A 16,366-nucleotide genomic window follows, 5' to 3' on the forward strand; every position below is an offset into this window, starting at 1 on the left:
CTTCGTGGTTGAGATGTACATACCTAATGATCCTTTTCCAGCGGGATCTCCCTTTTTTTCGAGTTGCGCCGCATTTGGCCCCGTTGTAGGAGTTCACCCCTACCAACGGCTCCCGTCGACGTCGTAGCGCACCTTTGGGTAGAGGCTATTCTCGGTGCTGTGAAGCCAGTTTTGGTATGTGGATACTTTGTATCATGCTACGAGCTGACGTGGGCTTCGACATTCACGCATGCAGCCTCCTTCTTGAGGCTATCGCCTGGTATCACTTACAGGAAGCCTTCGAGATGATGCTCTTGGTTAAGCTGTCGTTCTTCAGTCGCCGTCTTGCCTTCTATGATGAGAACACCTGCGAATCAGCGAGCAAACGATGGCAAGTAAAAATGCACTTACCGGTGGCACATATAAAATGCGGTGAGACGGCGGAGGAAAGTGATCATCAAAGTAAACTCTCTATGCATCATAGGCAGCGCTATACTACACAATGTCTTCTATTCTCGCAGTTGGCGCTGCGATCGTTGTAATTCTGTATCTTGTTTTACAATGTCTACTTCACGTCACACAAAGCACGCGAGAGCCCCGTCTAACAGAGAGTAACATTCCTTTCATAGAGCCTGTCATCGGTATGGCGAAGCACCAAGCAAGATATCTAGCCAGCCTTGGGTATGTCTACACAAACAATCTTAGGAGTCCCTGCTGACATAGCCTCAGTCCTCGTTACAGGTGGCCTATTCAGACTCTACGGATGCCTTTTCAACGGCTATACATCGTACATGCGCCAAATCTCACCCAAATTATCCAAAACAAAGCCAACGCTCAGACCTTCATTCCCAATCTGTTAGACTTTGGTATGCTCTTTAGTGGACTCAACAGAGAATCGCAACACACACTTCGTAAAGCATTTGGTTTGAAAGGCAATGGCTTTACGATGAGTGTACACAAGTACTTGCTTTCCGGTCCTTCACTGAAGACTGTCACAAGAGCTGCAGTCGATAGACTGACAGCAAGCCTTCCAAACAATCTCCAAAAACACAATCGGGGCGGTTTGCAAGAAGCGGCTCGCCATGAACTCACAATGGCACTCACTGGCGCTATCTACGGACCGGAAAACCCCTACGATGACCCGAAGATAGAAGCTAGTTGGCAGTAAGTCCCCAGTCATGCGATGTCTAGTATTGAGACTGAAGACTATCCAGAGAATTCGTTCCTGGGATCACCCACCTGCTATCGAGCCCATTCCCAGCTTTGACCGCACGCAAAGCTCTCCGTGCTCGAAGCCGTATCGTGTGTGCGTTCAAGAAATACTTCGAAACAGGCGGCCACCTACAAGCGTTTCCCATGATCCCGGAGATGCACGATATCAACAAAGGCCATGGGCTCAGTATAGAAGAAGCTGCTAAGATGGAGATGGCCACATCGCTGGCAATGCTCAGCAGCGGAGCGGTGACAACATTTTGGCTACTGTTCCACGTCTTGTCGGACAAGGATCTGACTGCAGTCATTCGAGAAGAGTTGGAACTGGTCACCGCGGAGACTGGCGTTAAGTCGGTCAAGACTGTCAACCTTGGTAGGGTGAAGGATAACTGCCACGCGCTCGTTGCCGTCCTCAACGAATGTCTTCGGTACCACAGCACTGTCATCAATACCAAGCAAGTGCAGCACGATACAACTCTGGACGGACATTACCTGCTCAAGAAGAACGGCATTGTCATGATCCCCAGTCAGAGCATACATCACAACAAGGACATCTGGGGTCCGTCCGCCGACACTTTCGACCACAACCGTTTCCTGTCTTCTGGATCGAAGAAGAACCTGTCAAGCACCTCGTCTTTTCGTCCTTTTGGTGCAGGTGTAACGATGTGTCCTGGACGGCACTTTTCGACCAACGTCATATTGAGTCTGGTCGTGATGGTGCTGCTAAAGTTTGATGTTGAGCCAGTAGGCGGAGCCTGGAGGAAGCCTACAAAATACAACGCAGACATGTGGAATGCCATGCCGAAGCCAGACTACGACATTGATGTAAAGTTCCAGTCAAGAGGAGAGAAGCAGATTGAGTGGAGGTTCGTCTGGGAGTAGCCATCAATGTACTAAATATTTCGTCAAATGAGCACGAGTTTAGTATGCATTTAAAAAGTTTTTGACAAACACCACAGGCAGATCCCTGCAAGTGAACGATACGGTTGCTGAGATCCATGAACACCGCCTTGCGACCTTCTTGTTGGGGTGTGTGGACTCCGCCCCGAGATGCATCAAAACCCCGGATGTCCATGACGTACTCAAGCTTCTCAAGATGAGATGATAAGCTCATCTTAACTTGGCACTACTCGGCACGAGGTCTTATTTTGAAGCCATATATTCTACCTTTCCCGTCTAGCAGTTGGCATCGAAGCTTAGCCGGGCAGCTTGCCAACGGCGGTAGACGTCGACCGAGCCTCGCGCCAAGTACGACTCCACCAGACGCAGAGGGAGACAAAGTAAGATTGCGTCTTACATCTCCTGCAAGAAGCAGAACTGCAGCGACCGTGTGTAGAACAGATGTAACTACGGTAGATTCACGTTGGCGTGCCTACCGATCACGACCGAACAACCATAGCATCCCTGCTGCACTATAATGGGATCTTCACCACGCTTGAAGCTACCCTGCTTATCCGGCCAACCACGACACAAGGCGACAATGGCAGTTGCCTTCTCTGGTTTGATGATTGTGAGACACGAGACCCTGATCTACAGAACTCGGGCATTCAGCAGGCTAAGGCAACCTTGGAAGCACGAGGTAGAGGTTATAGGTCTGACACCGTTGTCTCCCGCCGTGCGGCACGTATAAATATACGGCACTGCTGGTGTGCTCCAACAAATGCGTCCCTCTCCACCGACCCATTATTCCCACATCATTATTATGGAACGCCTCGCACTGCTCGCTGCCGCCTTGGTGGCCGCTTCACTGAGCGGTGCTCGTGCGACTTATTTCGTTGAGCGTCAAGTGCCTGCCAATGCTACAGGTGTCACGGCAATCACCTCTCCTCAAGGCGCACAGACCCGGTACAAGTAACCCGGCAAGCAGGGTGTCTGTGAGACCACCGGGGTTGTCGGCGACTATTCTGGATACATCAGCCTCAACGAAAAGACCAACATGTTCTTTTGCTTCTTCGAAGCACGCGAGAACCCTCAAGAGAAGCCACTCAGTGTAAGTCATTCATTTCATGAGAACAAGGGCAGGTTCTGATAAGCGCAGCTCTGGTTGAACGGGGGTCCAGGCTCGAATTCTCTCATCGGTCTCTTCCAAGAGCATGGTCCTTGTAATATCACCGAAGAGCTCAAGACCTAGCTGAATCCTTACTCTTAGAACGAGCGCAGGTAAGGCACGAGTTGGTTCTTGACCCCAGCGCAAATCTAACTAATATGATTTATCTCAGCCAACCTGTAGGTGTAGGCTTCTCCTACGACACCACCGAGGTCGACGAGAAAAGCAGGTACTCGCTTGTCGACCCTGACGCAGCCAATACCATTCACGCTGCTGCTGTTGGTGCTTGGCACATCTTGCAGATCTTCTTGGAGCTTTCCCCCCAACTCGATGCAGACATTAAGAACCCGACCTTCAACCTCTGGACTGAGAGTCACGGAGGCCACTGCGGGCCTGGCTTTGACAATTATTTCTATCGACAAAACGAGGCCATCCGCAATGGCTCTACCAAAGGTGTCGAACTGCACATGGATACTCTCGGTGTTATCAACGGTCTCATCGATGAGCAGATCCAAGCTCCTTACTACCCTGAGTTCGCTATCAATAACACATACGGTATCAAGGCGTATAACGACACGGTCTAGTAAGTTGTGGTTGGATCCGTCTTTTGACACAGTACTAATTCGGAGCAGCACTTTCGCAAAGCAAGCATTTTACTATCCTTGGGACTGCAATGACCAGATCGAGTATTACAAGCAGCCGAACCGCAGTACCGAAGATGGCCAGCTCGCTTGCTCGTCCGCTATGACTATGTCGATCGCTTGTGGAAGAGCCATACGATGGTTTTGGCGACTGTGGCGTCTAAGATATTTGTGACGGTTAAGAGGAGAAGCGGATCACGTGTTGTTGGCGGTGGTCTGGCGCTACTTCCTCATGTTGTTGAGCACCTCTTACCTCAGCTGCGTCAAAAACACGTCATGCAAAACAGACCCCGCAGCGAGCCTTGGAGAGGCAAGATACAAGCAGAACAACAACACAGAACAACAGAATACACTTGTTTCACATTTGCCCTTGATACCGCAACAATATTCGCCATCCGTATCAGTATGACGATCCTACACCTCCAGACTACTTCGTGGACTTCCTCAACCTTGCTTCCACCCAAGAAGCCCTTGGTTTCAATATCAACTACACATCTGCAAGCTCTTCTCCAGTGTTCTCCTGTTTCTCTTCAACCGGTGACTTCGTCTACTCCTTCATCGAAGACCTGTCTGATATCCTCGGCTACGGTGTCCGTGTTGCTCTCCTTTACAGTGGCGTTCACTACATCTGCAACTGGTACATCTGCAACTGGTTCGGTGGCGAAGCGGTGTCTCTTATTATCAACCACACTGACAAGGCTGCTTTCAACGCGGCTGGATACACGCCGTTCCTCGTCGATGGCGTGGAGTACGGCCAGGTACGCGAGTATGGCAACTTTAGTTTCACGAGAATCTACGAAGCTAGCTACGAGGTTCCATACTATCGGTCTGTGGCTATTCTGAAGTATTTTAAGCGTGTGTTGGATCACGTTATAATTGCAGATGGCAGCAAGGTCGTCATAGATGACTACAGCACGAATGGCACTGCGAAGGCTACGCACACTGAGCCTTACGTTCCGCTGCCGCCCACAAGCACACCGATATCTTACATTAATACTGGTGAGAGGAGAGTGAAGACGGTCTGGCGTGACTAATTGTCCTCTAAAGCTGATCGTGCCCTCCGAAAGTTGAGAGCCCCAATCAGTCATCCTCATACGCATCACATGACTTCATGTGCACGAGCACGATGTACAACTCATGAATTTGCAGCTATCCAGGGTCTGCAGAATTAACGCAGCTCTAAAACCTGACTAATCAAAGCTACCTGAGCCCTCAACGCCTACAATGCATATGCAACAACGCCACGAATGCAATTCTATCGCTCCTTTCGCTCCAAACCAAACGCTAACGAGGGACTGCGAACACATATCTTGAACGATAAACAAATATTGACTAGAAACTGAACAGCCCGGATCTGCGCTTGCCAAGAGGGTATACAATGAGCGCAGCCAGAAAGAGACCAACAGTGATGCCAATAGCAATTTGCACGACGGAAAAACCAACGTTCAAGGCGATGCTGTTGAGTGTGCTAGTAGATGTGACATCTGCAGCGCTGACTGTTGCTGCGCTTGTTGTGTTGCGTGTAATTTGATCTGCAGAGCTGAGACCAGAGACAAGTGAGCCCTGTACACTCAGGCCGGAAGGCACCTGCACAAAGATAGCAGGCAACATAGCGGCGGCAGCAAGACCGTAGCCAATCTTACGAGTATGAGGGACGAAATCGCTGACAGAACTAGCGCGCGAGTGTGTTGCGCTGTCGTTCTGTGCGGCGCTGTACTCTGAGCGTTCGACCTTGGGGAGTGCCAAGCCCTTGACAGCGCCGTGGCGCCCACGAAGATACTTCTTGCGCAGAGCCATGACGTGGGGGCGCATCTTGTTCTCCCAGGTATCCAGGCTCCAGTTCTCGACGTGACGACCGAAACGAGCATGCACGTTGGCAGCGATACCGATCGCCAACGCGCCGAGAGTGTTGGAAACCTGCGCATTGGCCTTGAAGTACTGCGAGCTGTGGAAATTGACGACGTAGCCGATGAGCGCGATGATGGCCATGGACGGCATCTGCTTGTACTTCGCCTGGTTGACGATCATGAGGCATATCGAAAAGGCCAGGACGAAGAGGTAGTAGAAGTGCGAAGACATGGGCTCGTTGCATGTCGTATTTGATGTGGCGTTCTTGTCCATCATGCCGTAAAGGACTGTGCCGATGGTGATACCGAAACCAAGGAAGAGAGAGTAAATGATGGCGTAGACCATGCGCACCGAACCGGCGACAATATGCTTGCTTTGGAGTTCGAGGGAGGCGCAGAGGACCATGAAACCAGGAAGGATGAGGGCGATGCTGGATTGGGCCATGGCACTGAAGCAGAAGATCTCCCTGCCATCGCTACCACGGATGGAGCCGAGAGCACGGGCGAGGAAGCTCGTGATGACGGCAGCGCCAATCTCGAAAACGTTGCTGATCAGCTCATTGCCGGGTGCGACAATCAACTGCAGCCAGCCAATGATGCAACCCAAGAGGAAGCAGAAGGGAAGATCGATCGGTCGAGCGTTGAAGGCGAACGGAGCAACAGTTGCAGAAGCAAGACCGTACACAGGTACTCTTGGCCAGCGACCGAATTTGTTCTTGCGTCCCATGATGGCTTCCAGACGAGGAGTTGCTTCGTCGACACCAACCCGATCGTGGACGACATCCTTGTAGATCTCGTGAACATCGCGCAGCTTTCCGAGGTCAACACCTTGCGCAGTCCTTACAAGCTTGACTTCCGAAGTGTGGATTGACGTATCGTCGAAGGCACAGATCATGCAGCCGGGCATGTACAGGAACTGAGCCTCGATCTCAAGAACACGCGCGGACATGTTGAGATACTCTTCCAGACGATGTGTCGGTGCACCATACATCATCAGAGCCTTGCAAAGCTTGCGAAGGTAACTTTGTCGAGCCAGTGTACCAGCAATGTGAATCTTGATCTTCAAATCGCGGTCGCGTTGCCGCTTGGGCTTCTTGATAGATTCGTCTGACTTCGAGCGCTTACCCACGCCAGGGCGGGTCCTCTTAACCTGCTCGTGGAATTCATTGCCCAAGTCTTGCTGGGAAGGGGCAGCAAAGCTACGAGCGGAGCTACCAACGAGGGTAGAGATGGAGTTGGTTGACTGGTTGTGGCTACGGTTGAACCAAGGTTTGCTGCGAGGTGTTGTGGTCCCTGATCGAGGAGGCGATGAGTTCGGAGAGTTGGCGGCAGTTGAGGCGCCGCTGAAGGTGTGACCGGCGCTGAGTTTTCTCGCATGAGACGGTCGTGCAGATCGACCCGCGGTGGCAGGAGCCTGAGAAGCAGCAGTCGAGGCTTGAAGCAGCGTACCCAACACACCAGTTCGATACCTCCGAGGTCGTGCAACGTGCTCATCTCCCACCTCGATAGTATTGATGGGAGTGACTTGTCCGGATTGGAGGGGAGGTTCCGAATGGTACAGATCTTCCATACTGATCCCAGGACCAGCACCACTGTTGCGGATCGTATGGTTGCGCATGAGCATTGAAGCCCGCTTCATGAATTGAGGATCGTGGTCGTCATCTTCTTCGCTGTTCTCAGCAGTATGCTCGTAAGAGCTGACTGCGCTTTGGAATTCCAGCAAGGGTGGGCTCATCTGGCCCTCAGAGCCACGACGAGAGACAGGGGCGGATGTACCCATGGACTGGGATAGCTTTGCCGCTCGTCGATGAGCCTCAAGACCAGACCGCTCCTTGGCCTTGGATCGTGAGTTTTGTCGCTCTAGCTCATCCTCGAAGGGATTTGGCTCGTCGTTAAGATAGAATTCTGGAGGTGTGCGAGAAGCTTTCCGGATGGCAGGGCGTGGCCTCTGAACGTCGCGAGCGGGGGGTGTAGCTCCTGCTTCCTGCGGGTACTCTTCTGAAAGAGCAATCTGAATAGACTCTCGCATCTTCCTCAAGTCATCTTGAGAGAGATCGGACCTTTGCAGAGTGTTACGACCACCTGAGCCGGTGTTGTTCTCTTCATGTGTCACCGCTGACAAGGAAAAAGGGCGGTCATCGGTAGTGTCTTCCCTCCAGACAACGCGCTTGCGCCCCGGGGTGGAAGCCATCGGGTCTTCAGAGAGAGTGTGTGAATGGGATGGCCTCGGGTCTTGAAAGAGATCCATATTGATATTATACTGGCCGCCTGACACCAATGGGCGCGGAGTGTGGGAGAGTACCTTCTTGGCGCCAAACTGAAACCCCGTAGGTTGTTAATACGCGCCTCTAGAACTTTGGCCTCCTTGACTCAGGCTATGGAAGACCGCACGTGGGGGTAATAGTTCGCAACCGGAAGCGGCTAGTAGTCTCAGGAAGGTTTGAAACAGTGCCGTATGCTGCACTTAGCGGTAGATCTCCAATTGGTAGTGTCAGATGCAAGGAGCAATCAGTGCTCTACGTTCGGGTATATATGGGGCCTTTGGGCGCGATAGTACGGTGGTACAATTGAGAATTTCCGGTGGTGATAAGACAATGCGGTGTTAATTTGAAAGTGGTAGTGAGTGAATCCTTCAGGGACGCGAATGTAGTGGAGACGATGACTGTATTTAGTCGTTGGAAACAGGACAGCGTAGTGTAGCACTTTTCCGCAGGGTTGCGTAGTATTGATAAGGGCCTACCTCTGCGGATAGCTTGGTTGCGCTTCCGGGCGGCAAGCGAGTAAGCAAGAGCCTCGCAGAATCTGCCGTAGCGTTAGAAGACCCAGTTTTCGTTTGCGAACATGATGGCCAGAATGTTCGACGTGCACTTCGTCAGCTCAAAGGAGACACTCGGTGGAGTCGGTTGCAGGGAATGTTGCAGTTGGGAGGGGAACGCCAAAATCACGACAGCCGCACCAAATGCGCGCCAAACTTCTCGACGCTGCACCTGCGGGAGTGGCTGCAGGCGCCGGCGCCGGTTATTCTTGGAGCTACCACTATTGCGAATTCCGACGTTGACGTACCGCAAATGTTCCGAAGACTTAGCAAGATAAGGTTGCCGCAGCTGGCCGACAATGAGTTGTCCGTCAAAATGAGGGAGAGTGCTCTCCAGACCCCTTAAACAAACAACTGAGCATCGCTACTCCGCATGAGGTTGACGCGGCGAGGGCGCTCTTGACTGACGACAGTGTCAGGAGCCCCGCTTCCGTTACTGGTGGGGATTTGCATTCGTCTATTCCAAGCATGGCAGTGAATGCGTTAGAAAAGTGGACAGGTCGTGCCAAACTCTTGGTGTGCTGGTTGAGAGAATCCGAGATAAGAACACTGGGGTATAACTGGGTCTCCAAGCCTCGCAGTACGTGTCATCCAATGATCGTGACCCATGGGCCATCATGGGAGTAACGGGCAGTACGACTTTATCGAGAATCTTCAGTGCAGTATCACTGTCGTGACATGTTGCCGAGCGACAGCTCTTCGCAGTGAGCTGCGGCAAGGAGAATTCGGTCCTTGCATGGCGGACAGACTGATGATGGGTTCATTACTCAGATGACAGCCACTTGGACATTGGTGTGGTTCGCTTGGTGGCGAACAAGAGGCTGAAAACCCTTGAAAACCCGGAAAAGCTTATTCGGTCACCCGCCTAGCCGGATCAAAGCCGTGCATACCGCGCTTCCCTGCAATGTGCAGATCCCAACAGTTGCAACACGAGCTGGATTGTGCGACGGCTGTTTCGGTGCTTCCGTCACATGTTGTTGGTGGTAGGACTGCGAGGTTTGCCGTGCTTTCGGGACCTGCGTTGCCAAAAACAGCAGCACGCCACGCACACGTCAACAATATTCGCGTCTCATAACGAAGCGCACGAAATCCACATCGTCGTGCAAAGCTCATGCGTATCTACGCGTGTAAGGATCGAAGACGGCGATCGTTATGCAGCTGAAGACGACAAGAGGCCAGGCCGCAAGCGGAAGGAGTGATCCACCCTTACGTCACATCTCGCGCCTTGACAACAACGACCAGACCAACTCTCCTTTTTCAAGCGGCACACGTCTTGTCGCTTTGAGTCGTCTCCACTCCATCACACCTCGTGCATGACTCGTTCCACTGGCGCGGCTATGAAGGCTCTTCCCGACGTCAAGCGCGGGTCTGCATCGAGCAGCTCTCCACACTGCATGCATGAAAAAATTCGACGAGGGATGAGTCTGGAGAGCAGTTCCACCCCCGGGGGGCATTGGGCCCACCTGGTGGACGTCAAGTCAACTTCCAACCCGTTGGCCGGGCGGTTCGCCGACTTAGACACTGGAGATTCTTCGATTGAATCTTGAGATTTCGTGCCTAGAGCGTCATTGGGCGGAGAAGCAGAAACATGCACTGCAATCCCTTGGACTCGTGACGACGATGCCAGTCACGTCACCGAATAGCAGGTGAAAGCCCTAGCGATTCACGTCATTCCTCTACTCGTTCGATCGCAGCAAGGAAGCCAACCATCTACATGTCAAAGAGTGTCGGCAAGAGACCGGCACCAGGGGGAGGCATTATAAGGTCCTTGATGGCAAGCTGTGCGTGGCCTTGTTTCATACTCAGGATTGCGTTCTCCAACATTGCAAAACCTTTCTCGTCGGACTCGTCGTTAAGGATGACCTCCATGAAGTACAGGCGAGAAGCTGGACATCTGATCGGTTTGCGAGACCGGAGTAGAAAACACATACCTACAGCCACAGTATCCCGGAAAATTGGAAGCCAACACGCTCGACGCGATCTCCGAGGTCAGAGTTTGGCGATGTGAGGAAGACCGAGCAGGTAGTGATTGTCCCGGCAGCCTCCAAACTTTTGTGTTTGAAGGCAAAAACACCTGCTACCAGCAACGTCTTCCTACAGAGGACTGTCCCTAAACACAGATCGATGTTCTTGAACCATCGAGAAGCGTCCGCTGAAACGAGAACCAATATGCATCATCAGGTCCACTATTGCTATCTCCATCAGTAAACGCAAGGAATGCTATCAGTATATTGCGTCTGGCAGACACGATCTGGAACAAAAGTCACACCGTTCGTTTTACATTCTTTGCCAATAGACTTTGTGATCGCGGTGTAGTCACTCAGAAGCTATTGGATCGCCCTCCATTCGACCCGGTGGATGTTCTCTAGAAAAGTTTGAGACTGAGGATGATCAAGCACGTTCTAAAACGGTGAGTTACCGTTACGATCCTGAACGCTGGTCCGTCGAACACAAGCTCTGTCTTTACAGACACGACTTGAGTAGTAGCATCTCCAATATGGACCAAGTTCGTCATGCCCTTTCACTCTGATCTTGTCCGGTACCTCGGCGCCTTTCTTTCACTTGTTGTTGCATACTACTCAAAGCCACACAACTTTCTTCCCAGTCACTCCTACTCTCTGCACCAAACACCGCAACCTAACTTTCAACTGACATGGACTGGCATTCTTATGACCACCCCTACGACACTACGATGGCATGATACGCACCAAAACGCTCAGACACTTACGACAGCCCCATGAGCTAGAGACCAGCAGGCCGTAACCTACCGCTCGACTTGTCCAAGTTTCCTGACATCTCCATCAGTCGCCACTTCTTCAGCTTCCCCATTCAAGCTTCGGCCCCAGTCCTCCACGAAGCAGCTATCGTCGGCCTGAATGCATCGTGGTGGCAAAGCCCTCCACACCCAACCACCGGGCTTGGCATCGCAGAACTAATGGTAAAGGGTCTTTCGCCTACGATATACTGCGAGAATATCTTCAACGGTATGCATGTTGCACACGCGCGCGTTATCCCAAATGCGCATCTGCTCAACCAATACACGGAGGCCGGTGACCCTGAGGCATCTGAGTTTAGAACGGCGAAGTTTGTATCTCTGGAAGAGGCCAAGAAGGCCCTCATCAATACATTCGTCCGCCCATGCATGGTCGGCGATCACAGCGGTCGTCATCAACCCATAATTTTGGTTGGACACGCTATTGACAATCTTCTGGAGCACGTCAAGGCATCCTTTGGAGTCGATCTATCGAAGTTGGGAACCATCATCAAGTTCATTGATATGCAAATTCTCGCCAAAGATGCACTCGTCCATAGCCCAAAGGGCCCCCATCATTAGCCTCTCAGATCTGCTTGAGTATGTCAAAGTTCTTATCCCGAATTATCACAAAGCAGGCAACGAAGTAGCGGGCACCCTTATCGCGGCCGTGCTCACATGCCTTCGAAACGACATCTACATGCATGGCGTGCCATATGCTGTAGTTGTGAACTGCGACAATCAGGATGTTATCGAACATTTCCAGGCGCTCGGCAAGTCACTCCCTCCTCTGTCTTGGGGCCAGCTCAAATTATGCACGAAGTGCGACCGGAACAACCATGTGCGCTCCGAATACTGTGCGCAGGTCTTGTGTAATACTTGCGAGAACTTGGGTGCCATGAAGCTCTTCAAAGCTCGTAAGACGCACCACATGGCGAAGTGTTTGTACGATTGGAACGATGAACTTTCTCTGAAGTTGCCCAAAAACGTGACAGCAGGCATGAAGAGAGGATATTCAACCCTCATTGATGAAGATTTCATCCTTCCTGTCAAAGGGGCATCCCTACTACCAGCTATGTGGGATATGCAAATGATGGCCCTTCTCTCAGTCATGGAACGTACCGAGAGGTAGTGGATGAATTTGTTTGAGCAAGCTGGTCTAGAGATTAAAGGGTTCTACCAGCCGCCGGGTGATGGCACGGGTATTATAGTATTGGATTTCATAGGATAAGTTAGTACACCATAGAAAAACGCGTGATGTTTTGTCCAAACTCTTTAGAGATGTACGTACAATTATTTTACCGCGCCGGTCGATGCGCCAGCTAAACCCAGAGCTGGTCGTCAGCTACGCCAAAGATGCGAATAGTCTCAACGTTGCGTAGTAGCACATACTCTGGCGACCTGATCGAGCCACGAGATCAACAATGAATGTACACTTTGTCGAGGTTTCATACCTTGGTACTGGGCATGGGCTCGAAGCCAAGGCCACTGATGTTGATGTGGCCAATCAGAAAATCAGTACCTACGTCTGTCAATATACTGAGCTCCTCTAGCCTGTTAATAAGAATACCGTGTAGCCGTTGGAATCCTGTAGTGTCCCCCAGATCGCTGGAGAGCCGCCAGTGGCCACAGTTCCTGGCTCCTGGGCCAGGTATTGTCGGTCAGGCTCTGGTCAGTTTGCCAGTCTCTTCGATGTCACCAGGCGCAAAGATTTTCGATACGACAGAGGTGCAGTCCCAAACAGCCTCCTTTGTATCCTTGGGCCAGTGCCCGAACTCACGAAGTTCGAGCTGATGAATCTTCGTGGCCCACTCCGGATGCTTCTGTAATAGAGCAACGTAGGCAGAGGCGCCGTATCGAGGAACAATGGCGTTGCGTACGAGCGCATTTCGGACAAAGCCACTAAATCCACAGTGCGCGAGAGCGAGATGACGTATGTTTGTGTTGGGTTCGTCGACCTTATCGATGGCTAGAGTGATCGAAAGGAGGATTTCATTTTTAAGACGGATCATTACTGCTTGAGAGGAGGCTGAATTGGATGTGAGGTTTAACAAAAAATCAAGTGGGAGAACAGAGACAGCGTTATGTGCGAAGGGAGCGCAGGTAGGGTGAAAGGGTGGGTGGGCTAAGGCCCAGCAGCTCTTCCTAGATCAGAAATGCGCATTGTTAAATCCATCTGCGCAGCCACGGAATGATTGACACGCGAAGAGGGCTTGTCGTAAACTCCTGTAGCTCTCATTGAGTTGCTCGAACGACGCTCTTTGGGTGCTGTTGCTGGGCGGGCTGTACCGAGGCGTTTCAGATGGCCGTGGGAATGAAACGCGAGATGCAGCGCCTAGCAGCATCGAAGCCCGACACCTAGCTGAATGCCCTGAACTTTAACGTTCAATCCTGAATGTCTTTCCCGTGCATCACTCGGTATGGCGATACCGAGACGTCTTGTTCTTCTTCTTACGGCGACGTTCCTACTTCTGCTAGTCGCAATGTTATTGGCAACGGCAATCGAGATACGCGCACCACCACCCAAGATGATGGCAGTTTCACTCGCGCAAGCAGCAAAATATGGCGAATCCGAGCGCGAGATCGCAGCCAAAGCGCTGCTGAACGGTACTGACTTCAATCGCGACAACATTTCGAACGGGACTACCGTCGCACCTGCAATCTACACACCTACGATGACTCAGACCGACGAAGGCCTGATTGGGGCCCAGGAGACGCGAGCGCCAACCTCGAGTGCAGACGAAGGATACATCGAGCCAGAGCCAACGTCGCGTCCAGTTGCGCAGCCCACGCCGCAACCTGATGCGCAGATTCCGATCCTCGCTCTTTCATATTCTGGCTCTGGCGGCCCCAAACACTGCCGTGGAAGCCTTCTGCAGAAAATGTCTTTCGAGCGCCCAGCAGCACAGTGGAAGACTGGGTCTTGCATCAATCTTCCCAGCGATGCGCGCTGCGGTGTCTTCTATTCCGAGAAGGGCGACAACTGCGAAGCGCAGCTGTTCAACGAGGCGGACTGCCACAACACAACGATGACGTATGTGAACACGGTAGTTTTCATGCCGGAAGAGCGACCTGTCGGCGCGCTGTGGCGGAGCATGTTTGTGAAGTGCGGTGTCAAAGTCCCGGAGGCTCAGATGCTGGATCCTACTATCCTTGGTGGGGCGCTGGGGCCGAAGAAGCCTCCTGTACAGTAGGATGAGGCGCTGCAGAAGTCGAGCTTCAGATTGGCAACGTCGCAGACAGACGTGTCCCACACCATGCGCATGAAGCGGGCGTAAGGTTATTTAAATCGTAAGGGTGTTCCTTGAACCGGCAAGAGTGCCTGAGCCTTCGATAGCACCAAGATTCGCTGGTACGCTCGCGAGCGCCGGACAAGGGATCCAGAACGCAAGTTGAAGGGGCAGCGGATGCTCTGCGGTTTCAGGCAGGAGCCCACGAAGCTCAGTGCTCACAAACGCCGCCCACCACCTGCGATTATCCATCCCACAACACGCCATACTTCGTTCCAGAGACATCGCGCAAGATTTCTTGTAGTACATAATGTATGCTTCCACCTCTTTCCATCAATTCCATCATGGTCTAGGTAAGCTCTATCATCAACATCTCATCACCAGCACTCACCAATATGCCAAGTGGCTAAGACACATCGCCCTCGTTGGCAAGCGCCGCAGAGCCTCAAGAGTTGTTGGAGGGCCATTTGGGATGGTGGTTTCGGTAATAGACATCGGTGCGGATGCCCACGTTCACTCGGGTCACACGCTAGCGGACGCGTCGAGGCTTCCACCTTGCGTGTCGCGGCTTCTCTCCCTGTGGACGTCTCCTTCCTACCTACCTCTTCGTGCACGATGCACGTGGGATTCGAAATGATGTGGCCTCGCGTGGAGGTCCTGAATTGCAACAATGTTGGCACAACAGAAGCAACGCCGACAAATTTACTCGATTCAGCGCTGCGCACACAGACAGTGTATGGGTCGTCAAGGTCTTCGATTTCCTACGACTCTGCGAAACCCTGACATCATGCTGGAGGTCGTTCTGTTCCCATGGCAAAGCTGACTTGGCATGGTCTTGCAATATGATAAGATCAGGGGTGAAACATGCCGCGAGCAGCCACCGGTCGTGGACGAGACTCTGATAAGCCTTGACATGAGGATATCCTACTGAAGCATAGAAGTGTTGACTCAGGCTTGCACATCTGAACATCGCACACACCGATTCAGGGCGCAGTCCAGCAGGTCATTCCAGGCCCGATCCCGCAAATTGTTTTAACGTTGCGTTGCTGGGTACCAGCATCCTCCACTGCGCTGTGTTGGTTGCGATATGTACCCTCGCGATGATGTGCTTCGCCCCTCCTAGAGCTACCTGGGACAGGCCGCCGATTGCCACGACTGGGAAGCGTATTTCTGTCAACAAGGTTTGATTGCAGCAGAAGAGTGTGCATTACGATAGAGGTGCTGCTGTTAAATCGGAGACGATTAGGTACTGGAGAAATAAGAGACAGATCTGTCCTTCGAGACTATCTCTTCATTGCGCTCTGATTCCAGCTTGGTTGTCAAAGATGGTGCAGAAAGCTGTTAAGAATGCACGTCTACTCTCCCATGCACAATGTCCCGCCTCCTGAAGTGTGTAGTTCCGCTCCTTCATCCGGGGCTAGACACTCATTTAGAGTCCCACGAAGAGTGTGTGCTCCTTCGCAAACTTGACTTCTCGATCCTGACCATCGGGTGCCTTGACTTCTTCCTCAAATACCTCGACCAGGGCAACCTCTCCAATGCAGGAAGGTCTACATGTACGATATTGAGTATACCTATGCCGTGACGTGCTACATTGTCGCCTACGCAGTGATGCGTACGTAAGTCTTTCCATTCTCCATAAGACCCTATCGTTGCTGGCACTCTCGACAGCCCAAGCAACATCATCGCCCAATACATCCGCTCTTCCTACTGGCTTGCCGCCATGGAAGTTACCTTGGAACATGATAACGCCCGCGGGAAGTGCATTTGAGGGTACCTTCAAGCTGTGGTGTACAAGTTGTCTTTGGACCTCTGGCGTATGGTCTCGTACCAAACTGCATGT

General features: G+C 52.0%; 6 protein-coding genes across 6 annotated transcripts; 4 read left to right on the plus strand and 2 right to left on the minus strand.

Moving 5' to 3' along the window:
• Positions 1-1,072: 1,072 nt before the first annotated feature.
• Positions 1,073-2,073, plus strand: M421DRAFT_7445 (cytochrome P450; the record flags this gene model as incomplete). Its single annotated transcript, XM_033597041.1, has 2 exons — positions 1,073-1,143; positions 1,194-2,073. The coding sequence occupies 2 exons, from the start codon at positions 1,073-1,075 to the stop codon at positions 2,071-2,073; spliced, it is 951 nt and encodes a 316-aa protein (XP_033446192.1).
• An 820-nt stretch (positions 2,074-2,893) lies between these two features.
• On the plus strand, positions 2,894-4,913 carry M421DRAFT_102803 (alpha/beta-hydrolase; the record flags this gene model as incomplete). Its single annotated transcript, XM_033586828.1, has 6 exons — positions 2,894-3,036; positions 3,109-3,181; positions 3,230-3,293; positions 3,422-3,821; positions 3,871-4,001; positions 4,306-4,913. The coding sequence occupies 6 exons, from the start codon at positions 2,894-2,896 to the stop codon at positions 4,911-4,913; spliced, it is 1,419 nt and encodes a 472-aa protein (XP_033446193.1).
• A 298-nt stretch (positions 4,914-5,211) lies between these two features.
• On the minus strand, positions 5,212-7,974 carry M421DRAFT_68609 (DUF1212-domain-containing protein; the record flags this gene model as incomplete). The annotated part of the gene is made up of 1 exon (XM_033596538.1): positions 5,212-7,974. The coding sequence occupies one exon, from the start codon at positions 7,972-7,974 to the stop codon at positions 5,212-5,214; it is 2,763 nt and encodes a 920-aa protein (XP_033446194.1).
• Positions 7,975-11,543: 3,569 nt separating this feature from the next.
• M421DRAFT_423224 (uncharacterized protein) lies at positions 11,544-12,548 on the plus strand. Its single transcript, XM_033593392.1, has one exon. It carries the CDS (start codon positions 11,838-11,840, stop codon positions 12,423-12,425), a length of 588 nt encoding a protein of 195 aa, XP_033446195.1. The 5' UTR covers positions 11,544-11,837; the 3' UTR covers positions 12,426-12,548.
• A 186-nt stretch (positions 12,549-12,734) lies between these two features.
• On the minus strand, positions 12,735-13,305 carry M421DRAFT_397687 (uncharacterized protein; the record flags this gene model as incomplete). The annotated part of the gene is made up of 1 exon (XM_033590144.1): positions 12,735-13,305. The coding sequence occupies one exon, from the start codon at positions 13,303-13,305 to the stop codon at positions 12,955-12,957; it is 351 nt and encodes a 116-aa protein (XP_033446196.1). The 3' UTR covers positions 12,735-12,954.
• A 408-nt stretch (positions 13,306-13,713) lies between these two features.
• Positions 13,714-14,487, plus strand: M421DRAFT_94326 (uncharacterized protein; the record flags this gene model as incomplete). The annotated part of the gene is made up of 1 exon (XM_033598197.1): positions 13,714-14,487. The coding sequence occupies one exon, from the start codon at positions 13,714-13,716 to the stop codon at positions 14,485-14,487; it is 774 nt and encodes a 257-aa protein (XP_033446197.1).
• Between the last annotated feature and the right edge of the window lie 1,879 nt (positions 14,488-16,366).

The sequence above is a fragment of the Didymella exigua genome, assembly GCF_010094145.1.
Source record: "Didymella exigua CBS 183.55 unplaced genomic scaffold M421scaffold_25, whole genome shotgun sequence".
Taxonomy (NCBI): domain Eukaryota; kingdom Fungi; phylum Ascomycota; class Dothideomycetes; order Pleosporales; family Didymellaceae; genus Didymella; species Didymella exigua.